Genomic DNA, 13,973 nt, shown 5'->3' with positions numbered 1-13,973 from the left:
AAGAAGAAGAAGAAGAAGAAGAAGAAGAAGAAGAAGAAGAAGAAGAAGAAGAAGAAGAAGAAGAAGAAGAAGAAGAAGAAGAAGAAGAAGAAGAACAAGAAGAAGCAGAAGCAGCAGAAGCATAGTGACAACGCCATAGCGAATTTTACCAGCTTCGCTACCCGTTGCGCCCCTCTTGACAAGGCATTCCAGAGTATTGTAGGGCTGGTCGGAGAGGACAGAGACCTCAGGCACAGTCAGCAAGCAGTACGCTCAAGTCGTCGGGCTGCTCGAAACCGTCTGAGAAGACATCGAAACCGCTGGGGAGACATCGACTACATGAACCAAAAACAGGACTTTACTACCGATCCTACTCGTTATCCCCTGGAGAATGTGCGGGCTCTTGTCGACTCTCTCCATCGCAACAACCAGCACTATGTGCAGAACATCGATCCTGGTATCAAGAAGAAGGACGGCTACGGCCCCTACACCCATGGCGCGGAGATGGGTGCCTTCCTCCGAGCCGCTGACGGCTCGTACTACCGTGGCCTGCAATGGCCGGGTGAGGTGGTGTGGCCGGACTGGTGCGCCTCTAGTACACAAGACTGGTGGACTTCGGAAATCTGCTCCTTCTACGACTCAACCACGGTAATCGACGTCGACGGACTGTGTAACGGGCTTGGCCCGTAAAGGCCTCGGCAAACTCTCGGCCAAGATTCGAGATTCGGTGGACTTCTATCTTGTTCGATATCGGCGCACAGGCCAAGGATGTGGAGGATAAGACGGCAGGTATCTTGCATAGTGTTTCACTCTTTTTCTTCTTCTCTCTCCATTCAAGACAAACTCGTAGAGTCGTCACCAGCTAGTTGCAATATACTCCTGGGACCGTTACAGACTGTGGGCTTGACATGAACGAAGCTTCCAACATGTGCGCCGACACGACATGCCGGATCTCCACTGCGACTATCGCCCCCTTGGGCACAACGCCCGGCAAACTTCCCCCATACCTCAAGGCCCGCCAGTCCCCACCACGCCGTCCCAAGCTCGGCCTCCCAGACCGTGACCTGTTCAACCCATCCTACCACATCGCCTCCCACCGCGGCGTCCTCTCCTTCACCATTTACACCAACATCACCAACGCCTACGACAGCTACACCTACGACACACACAACCTGTACGGCTTGCAGATGGTGGCAGCCACCCGTACAGCCCCTCATCTCCCGCACCCCTACCAAACGCCCCTTCGTCCTGACCCGCTCCACCTGGGAGCACTACCGCACCTCGATCCGGCATATGCTCGCCTTCGCGGCCATTCACGCCATGGCCATGGTCGGGTCCGACGTGCGCGGGTTCAACGGGCAGGTCGAGGAGTGCATGTGCGCGCGGTGGGCAATGTTGGCAGCCTTCCAGCCGTTTTATCGGAACCATGCCGATGTGTCGGCGCCGGATCAGGAGTTTTATCGGTGGGCGTTGGTGGCTGAGATGGCGAGGAAGGCGATTGACGTAAGGTACCGGCTATTGAACTATTTGTATACGGTCATGTGGAGGGCGGATGAGGAGGGACGGCCGGTGGTGAATCCGTCGTGGTTATCGTACCCTGGGGATGCGGCTACGTAGGGTTTGCAGACGCAGTGGGGGGTGGGGGAGGCGTTGTTGATCAGTCCCGTGGTGGAAGATGACTCGTAGACGGTTAGTTATTATCTGCCGAAGGATGTATGGTATGAACTCTGGACCGGGGAGAGAGTGGTTAGTTGTGGGGAGATGAGGATTATGGGGGGTCGGGTTGGACCGACATTCCCGTGCATATCAGAAGTGGCTCCATCATCCCAATAAGAGTCAGGTCAGCCAATACCACCACAGAGCTGCGGAGGCAGATCTTTGTTCTCACGGTTGCGCGGGGGGTGGATGAGACGTCGAAGGGAGAGCTGTATCTGGATGATGGGGAAAGCCTGGACGTTGGCGACCGAAAGTCCGTTATCAGCTTCGCTTGGGACGAACATCCAATGCTGGGAATTGGTAGGTTTGGCTACAGCACTGACCCGGTCGTTGAGGAATGCATTTTGCTTGGAGCGGGCGCGTCGATTACACATGAGGGCCCCTAGGCTCTACATAGAGCCTTCAGCTTCCACCCTTAGATGTATATCACATTGTGCGCAGCCTGAGCAACAGGATGTTGACCCAACTAAGGCTGTAATTTCTCAAGTTTACAATCATATAGTTGTGAGCTTACCTTGATATCTTTTCGCGGTGACAGTATGCCTCCCATTGGGCAGATTGTTCTGGTCTTCCACGGGCTTCTGTGGCCATACATGCCTCTCAGACCTTGCTGGTTGGCTCACGGCCATGCATTTAAGCGTGGCTGTCAGACCTCCAACTGCGCCTGCGTGAAGTTTCCGCTCCTACTAGCCGCTCTGCTATACGTGAATATGCGACTCCCTCGCTCTGTCTATTCCAGAACTTTCACCTGAAACTCAATGCCCCCAAACTCGACGCCCCTTTCTCTGAACACTTTCACTACCTCCTGTATCTCCGCTTCGGTCCAACTCTCCCATTCGTTATCCCCAAAGTCCCAACACTCCCAACCGTTCGTCAAGGCCAGCGTCACCTTATTCAGCCTCCCCTCGTGCTTCATCAGCAAATCTCTCGCCTCGCTGGGATTGAACTGCGAAGGCCCCGTCAAAGACCCCCCGGCATGGTAGCTGAACACCTCGAGTCCCGGAAACGCCTTCAGTACCATGGCCAGCGCATTGGCACTCATGGCGCTGTTCCAGATCTCGACATGCTTCACCGTGTCTACCGTCACTCCCAGGTCGTCATACCCTTCGTCGCATACAGAAAAACACCGTATCGCGCGCAGATTCGGTGCCGCCTTGAACAACGACAGGAGTACTGCCAGTTCAAAGCCCATCTCGGAGTCGAATAGACAATTTGGGCGGTACGCAGAAACGGCAAGGAATTCGGTGAACAGAGATATAAGCCGTTGTAGATGCCGGTGCTGGCATGCATTACCTCCAGGTTGCGGCACAGGCTGCTCAGCACTGCGACTTTGTCGATATTGGTGCTGTTCCGCGTGACTAGGGCTTTGTTCTCGAGAAGCTCAAGGAGGTCGTAGCGGCTGTTTCCGTCGGGGAATGAGGCGCAGGCCGTGTCAATCCTGGTCTTGTAGTGTGACAGGACGTCGGACGCTATGGCCGATGTGTTTTCGGGGGCATCGAGACGGTAGGGAAAGCCCGGCAAGATGAGATGCTTGACGTGTTGGGCTAGGTGTGGGTGGCGGAGCAGGGTGCGGGCCAGGAGCCACCATTTCCCCGTGTCCGGGCAATGGTAGAGTGGGCGTGTGGCTGCGTCTCTGAGGCGGCGGGAGGTGAGACAAAGAGCGGCGAGGGTTCCGATTCGGGCCTTGATGTCGGGGCGAGTGGGATACTCGTCGGGGGTTGGATGGCAGTAGCAGCGCGGCGCAACGGCTCCTAGGCAACCACGACTGCACTCTGCGGCAGGTGGCGAATGCAGTGCAGACAAAAGCACTCGACGACGCGCACGATAAGCTCAAATGGGATGTCTTGTAGCCATGACATTCTGTTTTTGAATCACGGGCTTGCACTGCGTTGATGGATCATCAAATATCGGTGTTAACGTTAACTATGCAAAACAATTGAATGGGTCGATTGACGAGCAGAATCCGTCATGGTCGATCGGTCTCGGTAGGCAGCAAGGCTGCACCATCGCAATCTCCTGGTTTCAGCTTCACCAAAAAGGGATGTTGGAATGGATAACGTTCTATAGAGATGAAGAGAAAACCCACACCTGAGATGCATCCCCAAGAACGGCCCCTCGATGTTCAATCGGTCTGGAATACATACCTATAGCTGTAAGTGAAGAGTTCTGTGATGGGCTGAGCCCATGATGGCCTCGGCAACCCCCGGCCGTGGTATCATGATAACGTCATCCTGAAGCAGGCAGTGTCTGTGTGTTCCGGAGCATATAAGAGCTGCCCTCTCTTCCTGTCATCTAGTTCTCTCTTTTCTTCTTCTCTCTCCATTCGAGCAAACTCGTAGAGTCGTCACCAGCTAGTTGCAATATACTCCTGGGACCGTTACAAGTTCTTGCTGCGGCCGGGGCTGCTGGATGGAGCGAAATCCAATCTTCATGCCCGAACGTCCTAACTACAACTTGTGAACCCCCTCCCGGTGAAGAAACATCAGGGGCCGCCCACGTAGGTGGCCTGGCATTGCAAGAATTGGAAGAAAGGTCCTTCGCAATCCGTTCTTTTATTCCCAAGGGGTTGCAGCCCCGCGCAGCTACTGCGCGGCCTGTTGGCGGCCAACAGTCGTCGATTTCAAGGATCAGAAGTGAGGTTTCTGAGCGCCCGGAAATACTTGACCACCCCGCCCGATAATCGCGACAAACAGCACACTACAAAAAGAGGAACTACAACAGTAAACCAGCGTAGGTTAGTGGCAGTGCGATGGAGGGACCTGCGCCGGTGTGACGGCTCTTTTCGACAGCCTGCTGCAAGACACGGTCGGCACTACGGCTTCGGCCTCGTGGGGAGGCTCTCGCAGTGTCATGGGAAGCTGGAGGTCGGAGTTGCGCCCGGCGGAAGTTGGGCCGTGGCGGCTATGCTGGACCGAGGGGAGGGCAATAGAGTTGCGGTCCCGGCTCGCACCCGGGCCCCAGCCCTACGCAGGCTGCTGTGGTGTCGCCTAAATAGCCCCGTAGGATTGTGCCTCTTGCGGAGGGCATAAGGTGCAAACCTTAAGGTCCGGTGGCCGAGAGGTCCGGTAGGGAGGTCTGGTCCTGCCTCTCTGACTAGGTTGCCCTACGAGGCAGGTTTGTGCAGCTAGTTAGGTAGTCTGTGGGAAGAACAATCTAGGGTCTCTAAGGCCTGAGGAGGCTGAAGATGCTTTCCCGCAGAGTACAAAACAACTGTTCGTGTCGACAGTGGCCCCTGTTATGGACTACGCTGCCAGCGTCTGGATGTATGCCTACGGTTAAAGGGCACTGAGCTGGCTGAATAGGGCGTAGAAGATCGGAGCCCTGGCCATCACGGGAGCTCTTCAAACCGTGGCAGCGGCCGTGGCAGAAGCCGAAGCGAGCATTCACCCCATCCGAGAACGACCCGCCCAGGCGGCAGATAGATCAACATCCATACACTGCCCGGAACGCGTCCCCTCGCCCTAAAGAAAATCCGGATGACCGTGCGATTTTGATCCCCGTTGCGGAAATTGCCCACGTGGCCGAAGGAGCTCGGGTCGACTACATGGAAACAATTCGGGGGTACGTCGTCCCGCCCTAGGAACCTCGCCTGCGGCCGACGCTCGAACCAGACCGAGTGAAGGCAACCAAATTGGCCAACAAAGCTTCGGGGGTTATAATCGCAACCAGCTCGTCTGCAAAGACCAGCATGGTTGGCATGGGCGGCATTGCACGGGACACTCTCTCAAGCAGGGCCAGCGAGATAGTGGCATACTATTCCGTGACCCTTGAGACAAGGGAAGAGCAGAATCCATATACAGCAGAGTTAACGGCCATCGCAAGGGCCTTGGAGAGCTTGCCGGCTTGCGTCTGCCACAGGCATAACACCATCGTAACCAACGAACCAGTCAACGCTAGCAGCAATTAGACAACCGCTGCAACAACCCATCCAAGGAACTATACGGCAAGTACATAAGTTGACCAGACTCTACCAACAAAGCGAAAATTCAGTCGAGTTCTTGTGGATACCAGCGGAAACCGATTTCGCGATGGGATCAGAAGCCAAAGCGGCAGCGCAGAGGGCGACAAGGCAATGACATATACCCCGCTTCCAAATGTCCAGGCCAGATTTACTGCAATCAGACTGGCAATAACCAAGCAACGATATAGAAGAGCGCTCCCCAAGAGGGTAGGCAGGTTCTCGAAGGCTATTGACGCGGCACCTCCAGGCAAGCACACTTGCGATCTCTATGACAAACTGAAGCGAAGAGAGGCGTGCGTATTGGCGTAACTCCGAACTGGAATGGCGAGACTGAAAGGCTTTCTAAAGAGGATTAGTGCGGTCGAGTTAGGTATTTGTGCCTGTAGCCAGGCGAGGGAAACAGCGGAACACTTCAATTTCGATGCTTGAGATGGATCGATCTGAAAGAAGGCTTGCTGCAACGCTTAGCGACCAGGCGAAGGAGCCTCTCGTTATGGCTGGGAGAGAAAGCGTGGCTCGACCTAAGGGAATGGTCGCCAGATATGAAAGCGGCTCGAGAGACAATCAAGGTCCAAGGACCATCGTAAACCTTCTCGACATTGTCGACCGATTGCAATCTTAGGGACTTAGCCAATATGTCGACCTGCCCCAGATCATCGTCTGCGGCGACCAGTCATCTGGCAAAAGCTCTACCCTCGAAGCAATCTCCGAGATGTCCTTCCCTGCTCAAAACAACCTCTGCACTCGGTTCGCGACAGAGCTTATCCTGCGCCAGACGCCAACAGCAGGCGTTGACATCCGCATCACGCCCGGACCTGAACGGTCCGACGAAGAGAAGGTAAGGCCGAAGAATATTTCGTATAATGGGACCCTCGCCGATCTGGATATCGACTATATTATTGAGGATGCAAAGAGCGCCATGGATCTGGATGGAAACAGCAAGGTCTTCAGAACCAGGGTTCTGCATCTATCCACTTCTACCCACGCGACCCTTGAAGTAGATAGAATAGATGGCTTAGTCATCTGGACTTAGATAGAGTGGATAGAATAGAGAGCTATTCTATCAACGTAGATACCATTCACGTAGATGTTCACGGCTTAGCGGGTGAAAGATGTTCCGATAACAGGACGGTCACGATCGCTGAACACGTCTACCTAGCCACGAGCCGGTCACCTCATGCTATGCCACCTTCACTTCGAAGCAATATTTCATCCTCAAGCGCCTCAATAGCCTGCATCTCGGAGGGCGATTCCATCGTAATCATTCATCTATCCGGCTTTCACCCACGATCTGATCGTCTGGTAGCAGAGATCACATCAGTTCCGAGCCGTGTCCGCCGTGTCGTTACCATGCAGCCAGCAGCGGAAAATATTCTTTCACACTCAGCTGCCATCGGCGGGACGTTAAGCACGTCAAAGGCCATCTTTGCCAATCGGGGATATTCGAATCTGCGGTCCACCCAGTACTTGATGGGGTCGGCCTTTGGGGTAAGGTGTCCCCCCTCAATTGAGAGAAGCCAACGATCCAGTCCATCCACCGTTCGTGAAGACGACGGCCTACTGCTAATCGTGAGGTTGCGTTTCCGGTGGATGGCTCGCTCGTCCTCATCAAGATCCGAGTGATCCATATTTCGGGAGGTCGGAGATGACACGCTCCATCGAGGATCGGGGTCACGATCTCGATATTGCTGTTCCCAGAGACCACATACCACCTTCTCTGCCTCAACTGCCCACTCACGCCCTCTCTTCTTGGCGGCCATGGCCTCGATCGGTGAGAGGCCTTGTTCAGGATGGTCCTGGCGGGGCCCGGTGAGATACTGAAGACCGAATCCGGGATGGAGGACGGTGGCGGCGTAGTGAATAGGTGACTCAGAGATCTTGGACCAGTATTGGTCAAGCTTGTCCCATGCAGCGTTGACACATCCTTGATAATAACTCGGCGCTGGGCGAGTTTTTGCTTCCAGCTTGGCATCCTCAAGCTTGTGGAGCAGTTGATCAAACGCTGTGAAGACTTCCCAAATGCCACTGAGCCGGGTCGTCTTGCCCCCACGGCGAACCCGAACCTGATTGTCCCCTTCCAACATCTTGAGACATTTCTCAAAGTGTTCCAGGATCGCGCAGAACCATTGAATCGCGCTCCAGTCATCCTTAGTGAGGAGGTTATCGTCATCAAGGCAGGCGGGTTTCTTGCTAAACACATGAAGACCCGCAAGCGGACCTCTCTGCCTCTGCGAGTGAGATCGCCCGGCTGCAAACTGTGAGCTGGCTTCACCGACGAGTTCCTCAATAAAATGCTGCAGCTCGAGCGCCCGCTTCATCATGTGGAACTGGGAAAGCCACCGTGTCGCGTTGTCAACAACCACGTCGAGGATCTTCGTACGGCCGGCGTCCTTCTGGAGATTGCGTAAGAAGTCGGTAGCCAACTGGGAGCGGTTTATCCAGACCACGAGGTTATGCAGGCGACCAATTGGCCCAGATTTCCTCCAGCCGTCGAAGTCGTCTTCGTCGATATCTGTCAGGGCCCCCACCATGAGCCCTACACTTGGGCAATTGGCGGGCGAGACACTGTGGATTTCATGGCGCAGCGACATGACTCGCAGCAGAGAGAGGATATTTGGAGAGCAGAAGACTCAGATTGGAACTTGGAACTTCCCTCTCTCAAGGATCAGTCAGTTGGTTAGGGGTGCACGCACAATACAGTCGTCTTGCCTGCTGCTTGTTGAGGATTCGGTGCATCTTCCTTGGTGAGCTTGTGTGTGTCACCTTACAATATCCTCAGGGAGCTGTGCTTCCTTTGGATACATTGGGGCACGGGTGACCAAGTTAAGGATGTGGCCGAAGCAACGAATTCAGATCTGCGGGGCATCACAAGCTTCGAGTCCCTTAAGGGCCGCGAGCTCTGCCGTGTCGTTGATGGAAGCGTTGTCAACCGTGAAGTAGCCGAGCTGATCCGAGGTGGTTGCAAGACCAAACTGTTCTAGACCTCCTCGATGTGCGCAGCCATATTGGCACCGGTGTGGTTCCCTTCCACATGAGGCAGATCGAGAAGGACCTTCCTCAGCTCGAACGTCTCGTCAAGGAACTGAGCGTTGATGGCCAAGAAACCGTGGCGGTTACGGGAGGTCCATCCATCAAAGGCAATATGGACTTGCCCAGGGCTCCGCGCCAATGCCTCCGTCACACGACTCTTGTACTTGTGAAAGTCGCTCAAGATTTGTTTCCTGACTGCTCGAGGTTCTAGCATCGCTTGTTGAGTTACCACTTGCGGATTGGCGTAGTTGAAGGCAGCTTGAAGGGCTGGGCTGGTAGCTGCGGTAAAGAGCAAGTTGGTTTCGACAAGCCAGTTGACAATGAGCCGTCGAAACTATATCTTGTCGAACCGAGCAATCTGATCCTGGTCAAAGGCTTCGTCGGCTTTCCGTTTTTTCGTCTAGGCATGGATCGAGGACCGCTTCCGAGAGATCGGCTTCTTCTTCTTCTCGAACCTGTTGGCTTGTCGAGGGTCTTCTGAGAGGATGTTGTGCTGAACTGCGAGATGCTTGTACATGTTTTCGGGATTCGAGGCAAGGAGGGTGTACGGAACTCTCGGTGGTCTCTTCGCACAGGAGCAAACTTTGCAGAGCCAACGGATGGCCTTGGGATTGTCTCCTTCCCTGCGAACCTTGAAGCCGTAGTCCCAAAACTATGCTCTTGTGATGCCCACCCTTGGCATGAGCTGCACGGCACCATCACCAACTTTGTAGGTTTGAGGGACATCATCCCATGTCTGAGGACGTTGTGGAGGCTCGGAGGGCAAGGTGGTACCGGTATCGCTCGAGGGAGGGTCACGGGGATCGGAGAGTACCGACTCGAAGAGGCTGGAGGACTGAAGGCTGGAGGACTGAAGGCTGTCCTGGGACATGTTGCTTGCGTCGGGCGGAGAGGGCTCAAGTGAGTCAAGGAAAAATTGAATGCGATTTCGCTTCTCGGTTGAGAGAAGAAAGAAGGAAGAAGACATACTGATGGGAGCAAAGGAGCTTTTATACCGTAGACCTTGGCTGAGGCTTGCAATGTTGTAAAAACGCGGTCAAACGCGTCTTCACGGAACCCTGCCATAGTCACATGAGCGGCTGGACATGGTGGTGGATGCTGTTATTGGAGACTACTGCAGTACACACTGAACCCCGGCACTGCCCGCTCAGAGAGAGGCTGAAGGGGTACCATAAAGTCTCATCAGATCAGTATTGCAAATAGTAAGCCACAATTATGAAGAGTATCTCATTCGCCTCGCCTGAATTTTCCAAATTGAATGAAGGTAAAATGACACAAGTGACATGTTCTACTGTTGTGCAATAAATCACAATTGTCTTGTTATATCCACCAACCCCGACATGAAAAATTGTTAGTCGTAGAGCTGCTCTACACCGGAAATTGCTAAAGATCGACTACCCCGCCCTAGGAGGCTGGAGCTGGAGCTCGCGGTCTGATATCCCTTTCCTTCGAAGGCCAAGAGGCCTTCTCACTTTGTATTTGCAGGATCACACACTCACCGTTTCCTTGATTGTCGATATGGGTGTTTCACCCGGCCTACGAGGGCGCGGTTTTCCTGTATAGTAAGTTGTTGAAGGTCCGGCACGCCCTAGGGCACAATGGTGTAGGAATAATAATAATAGTATTGGAAACACTATCGATGCCGAGGTTAGAGTACCCCTCAACGGAAGTTCAAAGGCCAGGTCTTATTAGGGGCATCGTCCTCCCTCCGGAGATTAGCGGAGAGAAAGCCATGAACGCGGTGTTAGTGTCGGTCAAGCCAATCGCGATGCCTCGCTTGCTGATGATGCATCTAGGCCAGTAGAGGAATGTGCTGTTAAGGGTAAGCTCTCGCGTAGACGTAACGTGAAGAAGGGAATTCTTGTCGGGCGTGCCTTGTGATTGTCCGTCGTAGACCCGCCCGAAGCCAAAAGATTCAGATGCCAAGGGTTTCGGAGATAGTCGAGGTGGCGGGCTTTTGCAGTCTTTGCCAGCATTAAGCGATGTCGTAATCCTTACTCCGTACAGCAGTACAAGTTGATCCCCGAGTCGAACTCAAGCGTTCCTGGCTTTAGTCCTACACGTGCACTATCCCCGCCATCAGCTCACCCGAAAACTCTGCAGCGCCGCTTGAAGCGATGCGGAGGGGTAGCCCACCCTGCCAAGTCAGTAGACAACCCTGTTGCTAAGAAGCGATCGTCAGTCAAAGCTCTGAAGAGCTCGGAACCAGCTTGTCCGCCTGGGTGGTACACTTGTACGAAGTACGGAATACAGTCAGCCTATTCTCAATATGGTGAGATCTGCGCTTGGCGATCAGCAGCTTCCAAAACCAAGCTTTTCAATACGACGTGACGCCCAGGTTGACTGCCATGACTAAGTTATGTACCAAGAAAATGGTATGCAACAGACTTCTGATCGCAACATCTTCCGTCACGCCTGTTCCGGTGTGGTTAAACGTTCCCTCTCCAGTGTGTCACCCCGCCCTCACAGCGCAACGCAGGACAAATACTGCAAAGCGTCTTTAAAACTACAGTACCTGGTACCTTAGATAGCTGGTAATTGTATGCGAGCTAACCCGTGCGTTCATGCGTTTCCAGATCTGAGATGGTGCTGGCCCGTTCTCCTTACATCCCAGCTGTATTAATGCGGTGCCTCTCGAGACACCCAGAGGGAGAAAGAGCGGTTTCGGCTTGTTCAATCCGGCTGTGCCTCGGATGTGGCGATGCAGGGTCGTATGCATCTGCACACCTAGAGACTTGAAGTCACTTTAACCGGGACGGGGTTGGATTGTAGGAAGTTCACCCGGTCTTTGGTTGTTACTCTGCTTCGCCGTTGACGTTTGCTTTCTGCAAAACAGGATGCCGTGAACTTATATAACTTCAGTACCGAAGATATGCTGTCTCAGTGCCGAAGATGTGCAGTCCACGTGTAATGTATTCTGAAGGTCTACTCGCGCTAGACTCTGGAGGAGCCAAGACAATTGGACGCCGCTTTACGTGCGGGCGCTGACGTGCGGACGCAACTTTGCGGCCACTGCTCTGCACAGTGGTCTCCCGGCAGTAGGGGCTGGCCCGAACTCATTATACTTCAGCCGCAGAGAAGCCTGAGCCCCGGAGCCGGAGAGGTTTCTTGATTCCCGTCGCCCCAAGCGTCTGCGCGATATACTACATGTGTAGTCGAGCCGCAGCCTCCAACAGCGCCTTAGAGCTAGTTAAAACAAGTTTGACCAACAGAAACCGGACCAGTTACCGTGCTGGCCCCGCCGATCCTCACCATTTCTATGGACCTCGGCAAGTTTATTGGGCTATGCTAGAAACCGGGTTTCTTTTCCGTATCCAAGCTGTTGGGTTTCCTTCTTCTATACCTCGGAGATATTGCTCGAAAGTTAAATGGCAGTAGGTCTTGGTCATATGTCAAGAGCTTGAGAGTATACTAATATACCTTAGCCATTGATAACAAGTATATGTTGTCATATGGAGCGTAACTTACAATGATCGGTAGCTAGGTCGGTGACATACTCTGATTTAGTAGCCCTCCGAATGCAGGGGCATGTCGTATGCATGACCATTTTGAGCATTGGACCGGATTCTGAAAGTTGCATTCTACCGGTTGGATATAGGAACCAGAAGCGAAGTACTCCTAACACGAAAGCGCGTAGTCTCCTAGTGGATGTCAACCTCCAGCCTTGGTTCTGTGCATATCCCGGGACATGTCGATGCAGTGACATCACCCACATCCGGTCTCTTTTCGGCGAAAACACAATCGATGTTGTAGTATGCCCGTATACTATGGATGTATTGTGCGTCTTGTTTAGCCCAGTTGATACCACTTTATGGCACTTGGCAACGACGGGCCGTATCAATACTTGCTGCAGACTTTCGGAGGACGACGTCGGCTGCGGCGGAGCGGACCAAATTGCCCGCTCCGCGGCAGCCATCAAGCCAGTCGATTATCGGACTTGCAAACAGAAACTTGGAAGATCGACGATGCTATTCACGGACGGAGAAAACGTATAAAGCGTGCGTTCATCGCCACCCTCAGCCATGACCTTTGCTTCATCTCATCCAACACAGGCAGAGGAAGAGCCAGAACCAGCTTCACATCCTTTACCACCAACGCCTTCTCGGTACCAGCTACCTTTGATTTCTATCACCTTGAACAAAACCTGCTCAAGATGCAACTCTTCAACACGTTTTTTTCCCTTGCGGCATTCGCGGCCTGCCTGACCCCGGGTATGGAGCTTTCGTCTACCCCAACAAAGGACATATTCTCTATGAATACGCTTTGACTAATCATGACTTGCAATAGTCCTCTCCGCTCCTGTTGCAGAGCCGAATCTAGACACGACCTCGCTGGTCGTCAAGCGTGGTGCGCTTAGTGATACTGCCCAGAACTGCTACAACGATGTTAAGAAGACGTGTGATGGGATTAGTATGGTCTCACCTCTCACTTTCTTCTGTCTTTTATGCTAAATCTTTTTGAAACAGTCATCAAGATTGACACTGCCGTCGATGCAAAGATCGACGTCGATCTTGCTACCAAGATCGTCGCAGACCTCGAGGTCATCGTCACTCTGATTGTGCAGCTGGGTGTCGACCTCGAGGCCAAGATCAACGCTAGCGGTCTCACGGTCGCGGACGTCAAGGCCTGCGTCGACATCGTCATCAGACTCGTCGGACTCTGCGCCTCTATCTTGCTCAAGATCAAGGCCCACCTTTCCGCCAGCGTCAGCGTCAGCGTTTTTGCAGCTGTGGTTTTGAAGTTGTACGCTTGCATCAAGATCGTCATCGACTTGTGCATCAACGTCTGCCTTGGCAAGATTGGCGGTCTCTCGGTGATTGACCTCACCCTCGTGGCTGACCTGGTAGTGAAGCTCACTGCCTGCCTTACGGTCTTCGTCAATGCTTGCCTTGCCCTGGGTGTCAGCATCTAGGTCAGCAGGCGCTGCCCGTGAATTTCAGTTCGTGTTGATGACTGTACCCCTGATCAAGGTACAAAGGCGCTGGGGCCGGGTACTGAATAACTTTGTAGAAGGAAATGGTCGGACGGGGTTGGTATTTCTTCGCTTCTGACTTTTCAACAATGCCGGCGGCGGGGGTGGCTGAGGATTCTTTCATGTTTTTATATTGGAGGACGATATCCTAGAACGCTCTTTCCTGGGCCTTAGATATCCGATCCTTAGAAATTGAATTTAGTGACTCCCCACCATCAGTAACTTTCTCCGTCCGTATTTCCACCACATCCCGATTCAGCTGGAGTTACCTGAGAATTCCCAACGTCATTAGACGAGAGATGAGCAGTTGCTCGT

The 13,973-nt window shown here is 53.5% G+C and overlaps 6 protein-coding genes across 6 annotated transcripts in view; 4 read left to right on the top strand and 2 right to left on the bottom strand.

The window, feature by feature from the left end:
* Positions 1-1,596, top strand: part of N657DRAFT_638323 (glycoside hydrolase family 31 protein) — a gene marked incomplete at both ends in the record, with an annotated part of 3,576 nt that extends 1,980 nt beyond the window's left edge. Inside the window, 5 exons of the mRNA XM_062791583.1 lie at positions 4-246; positions 334-627; positions 672-768; positions 874-1,045; positions 1,167-1,596. Coding sequence (XP_062641826.1) covers positions 4-246; positions 334-627; positions 672-768; positions 874-1,045; positions 1,167-1,596 — 1,236 coding nt within the window. The remainder of the gene's footprint in view (positions 1-3; positions 247-333; positions 628-671; positions 769-873; positions 1,046-1,166) is intronic.
* Positions 1,597-2,110: 514 nt separating this feature from the next.
* Positions 2,111-3,606, bottom strand: N657DRAFT_675798 (uncharacterized protein; the record flags this gene model as incomplete). Its single annotated transcript, XM_062795844.1, has 5 exons — positions 3,505-3,606; positions 2,989-3,460; positions 2,444-2,848; positions 2,210-2,305; positions 2,111-2,161 (listed from the first exon to the last, which is right to left on the bottom strand). Exons 1-5 carry the CDS (start codon positions 3,552-3,554, stop codon positions 2,111-2,113), a joined length of 1,074 nt encoding a protein of 357 aa, XP_062641825.1. The 5' UTR covers positions 3,555-3,606.
* A 2,672-nt stretch (positions 3,607-6,278) lies between these two features.
* Positions 6,279-6,689, top strand: N657DRAFT_584328 (uncharacterized protein; the record flags this gene model as incomplete). Its single annotated transcript, XM_062789744.1, has 1 exon — positions 6,279-6,689. A coding segment is annotated over one exon (411 nt), but the record flags the coding sequence as incomplete, so codon positions are not given.
* Positions 6,690-8,169: 1,480 nt separating this feature from the next.
* N657DRAFT_651691 (uncharacterized protein) lies at positions 8,170-8,416 on the top strand. Its single transcript, XM_062794208.1, has one exon. It carries the CDS (start codon positions 8,186-8,188, stop codon positions 8,402-8,404), a length of 219 nt encoding a protein of 72 aa, XP_062641823.1. The 5' UTR covers positions 8,170-8,185; the 3' UTR covers positions 8,405-8,416.
* Positions 8,417-9,086: 670 nt separating this feature from the next.
* Positions 9,087-9,557, bottom strand: N657DRAFT_638320 (uncharacterized protein; the record flags this gene model as incomplete). The annotated part of the gene is made up of 2 exons (XM_062791582.1): positions 9,087-9,317; positions 9,360-9,557. 2 exons carry the CDS (start codon positions 9,555-9,557, stop codon positions 9,087-9,089), a joined length of 429 nt encoding a protein of 142 aa, XP_062641822.1.
* Positions 9,558-12,839: 3,282 nt separating this feature from the next.
* N657DRAFT_685524 (uncharacterized protein) lies at positions 12,840-13,598 on the top strand (the record flags this gene model as incomplete). The annotated part of the gene is made up of 3 exons (XM_062796785.1): positions 12,840-12,897; positions 12,974-13,096; positions 13,153-13,598. The coding sequence occupies 3 exons, from the start codon at positions 12,840-12,842 to the stop codon at positions 13,596-13,598; spliced, it is 627 nt and encodes a 208-aa protein (XP_062641821.1).
* Between the last annotated feature and the right edge of the window lie 375 nt (positions 13,599-13,973).

The sequence above is a fragment of the Parathielavia appendiculata genome (genome assembly GCF_033297405.1).
Source record: "Parathielavia appendiculata strain CBS 731.68 unplaced genomic scaffold N657scaffold_67, whole genome shotgun sequence".
In the NCBI taxonomy this organism is placed as follows: Eukaryota; Fungi; Ascomycota; class Sordariomycetes; order Sordariales; family Chaetomiaceae; genus Parathielavia; species Parathielavia appendiculata.
Note: the sequence above shows the minus strand (reverse complement) of the source record. Positions and strands in the feature narration are given on the sequence as shown.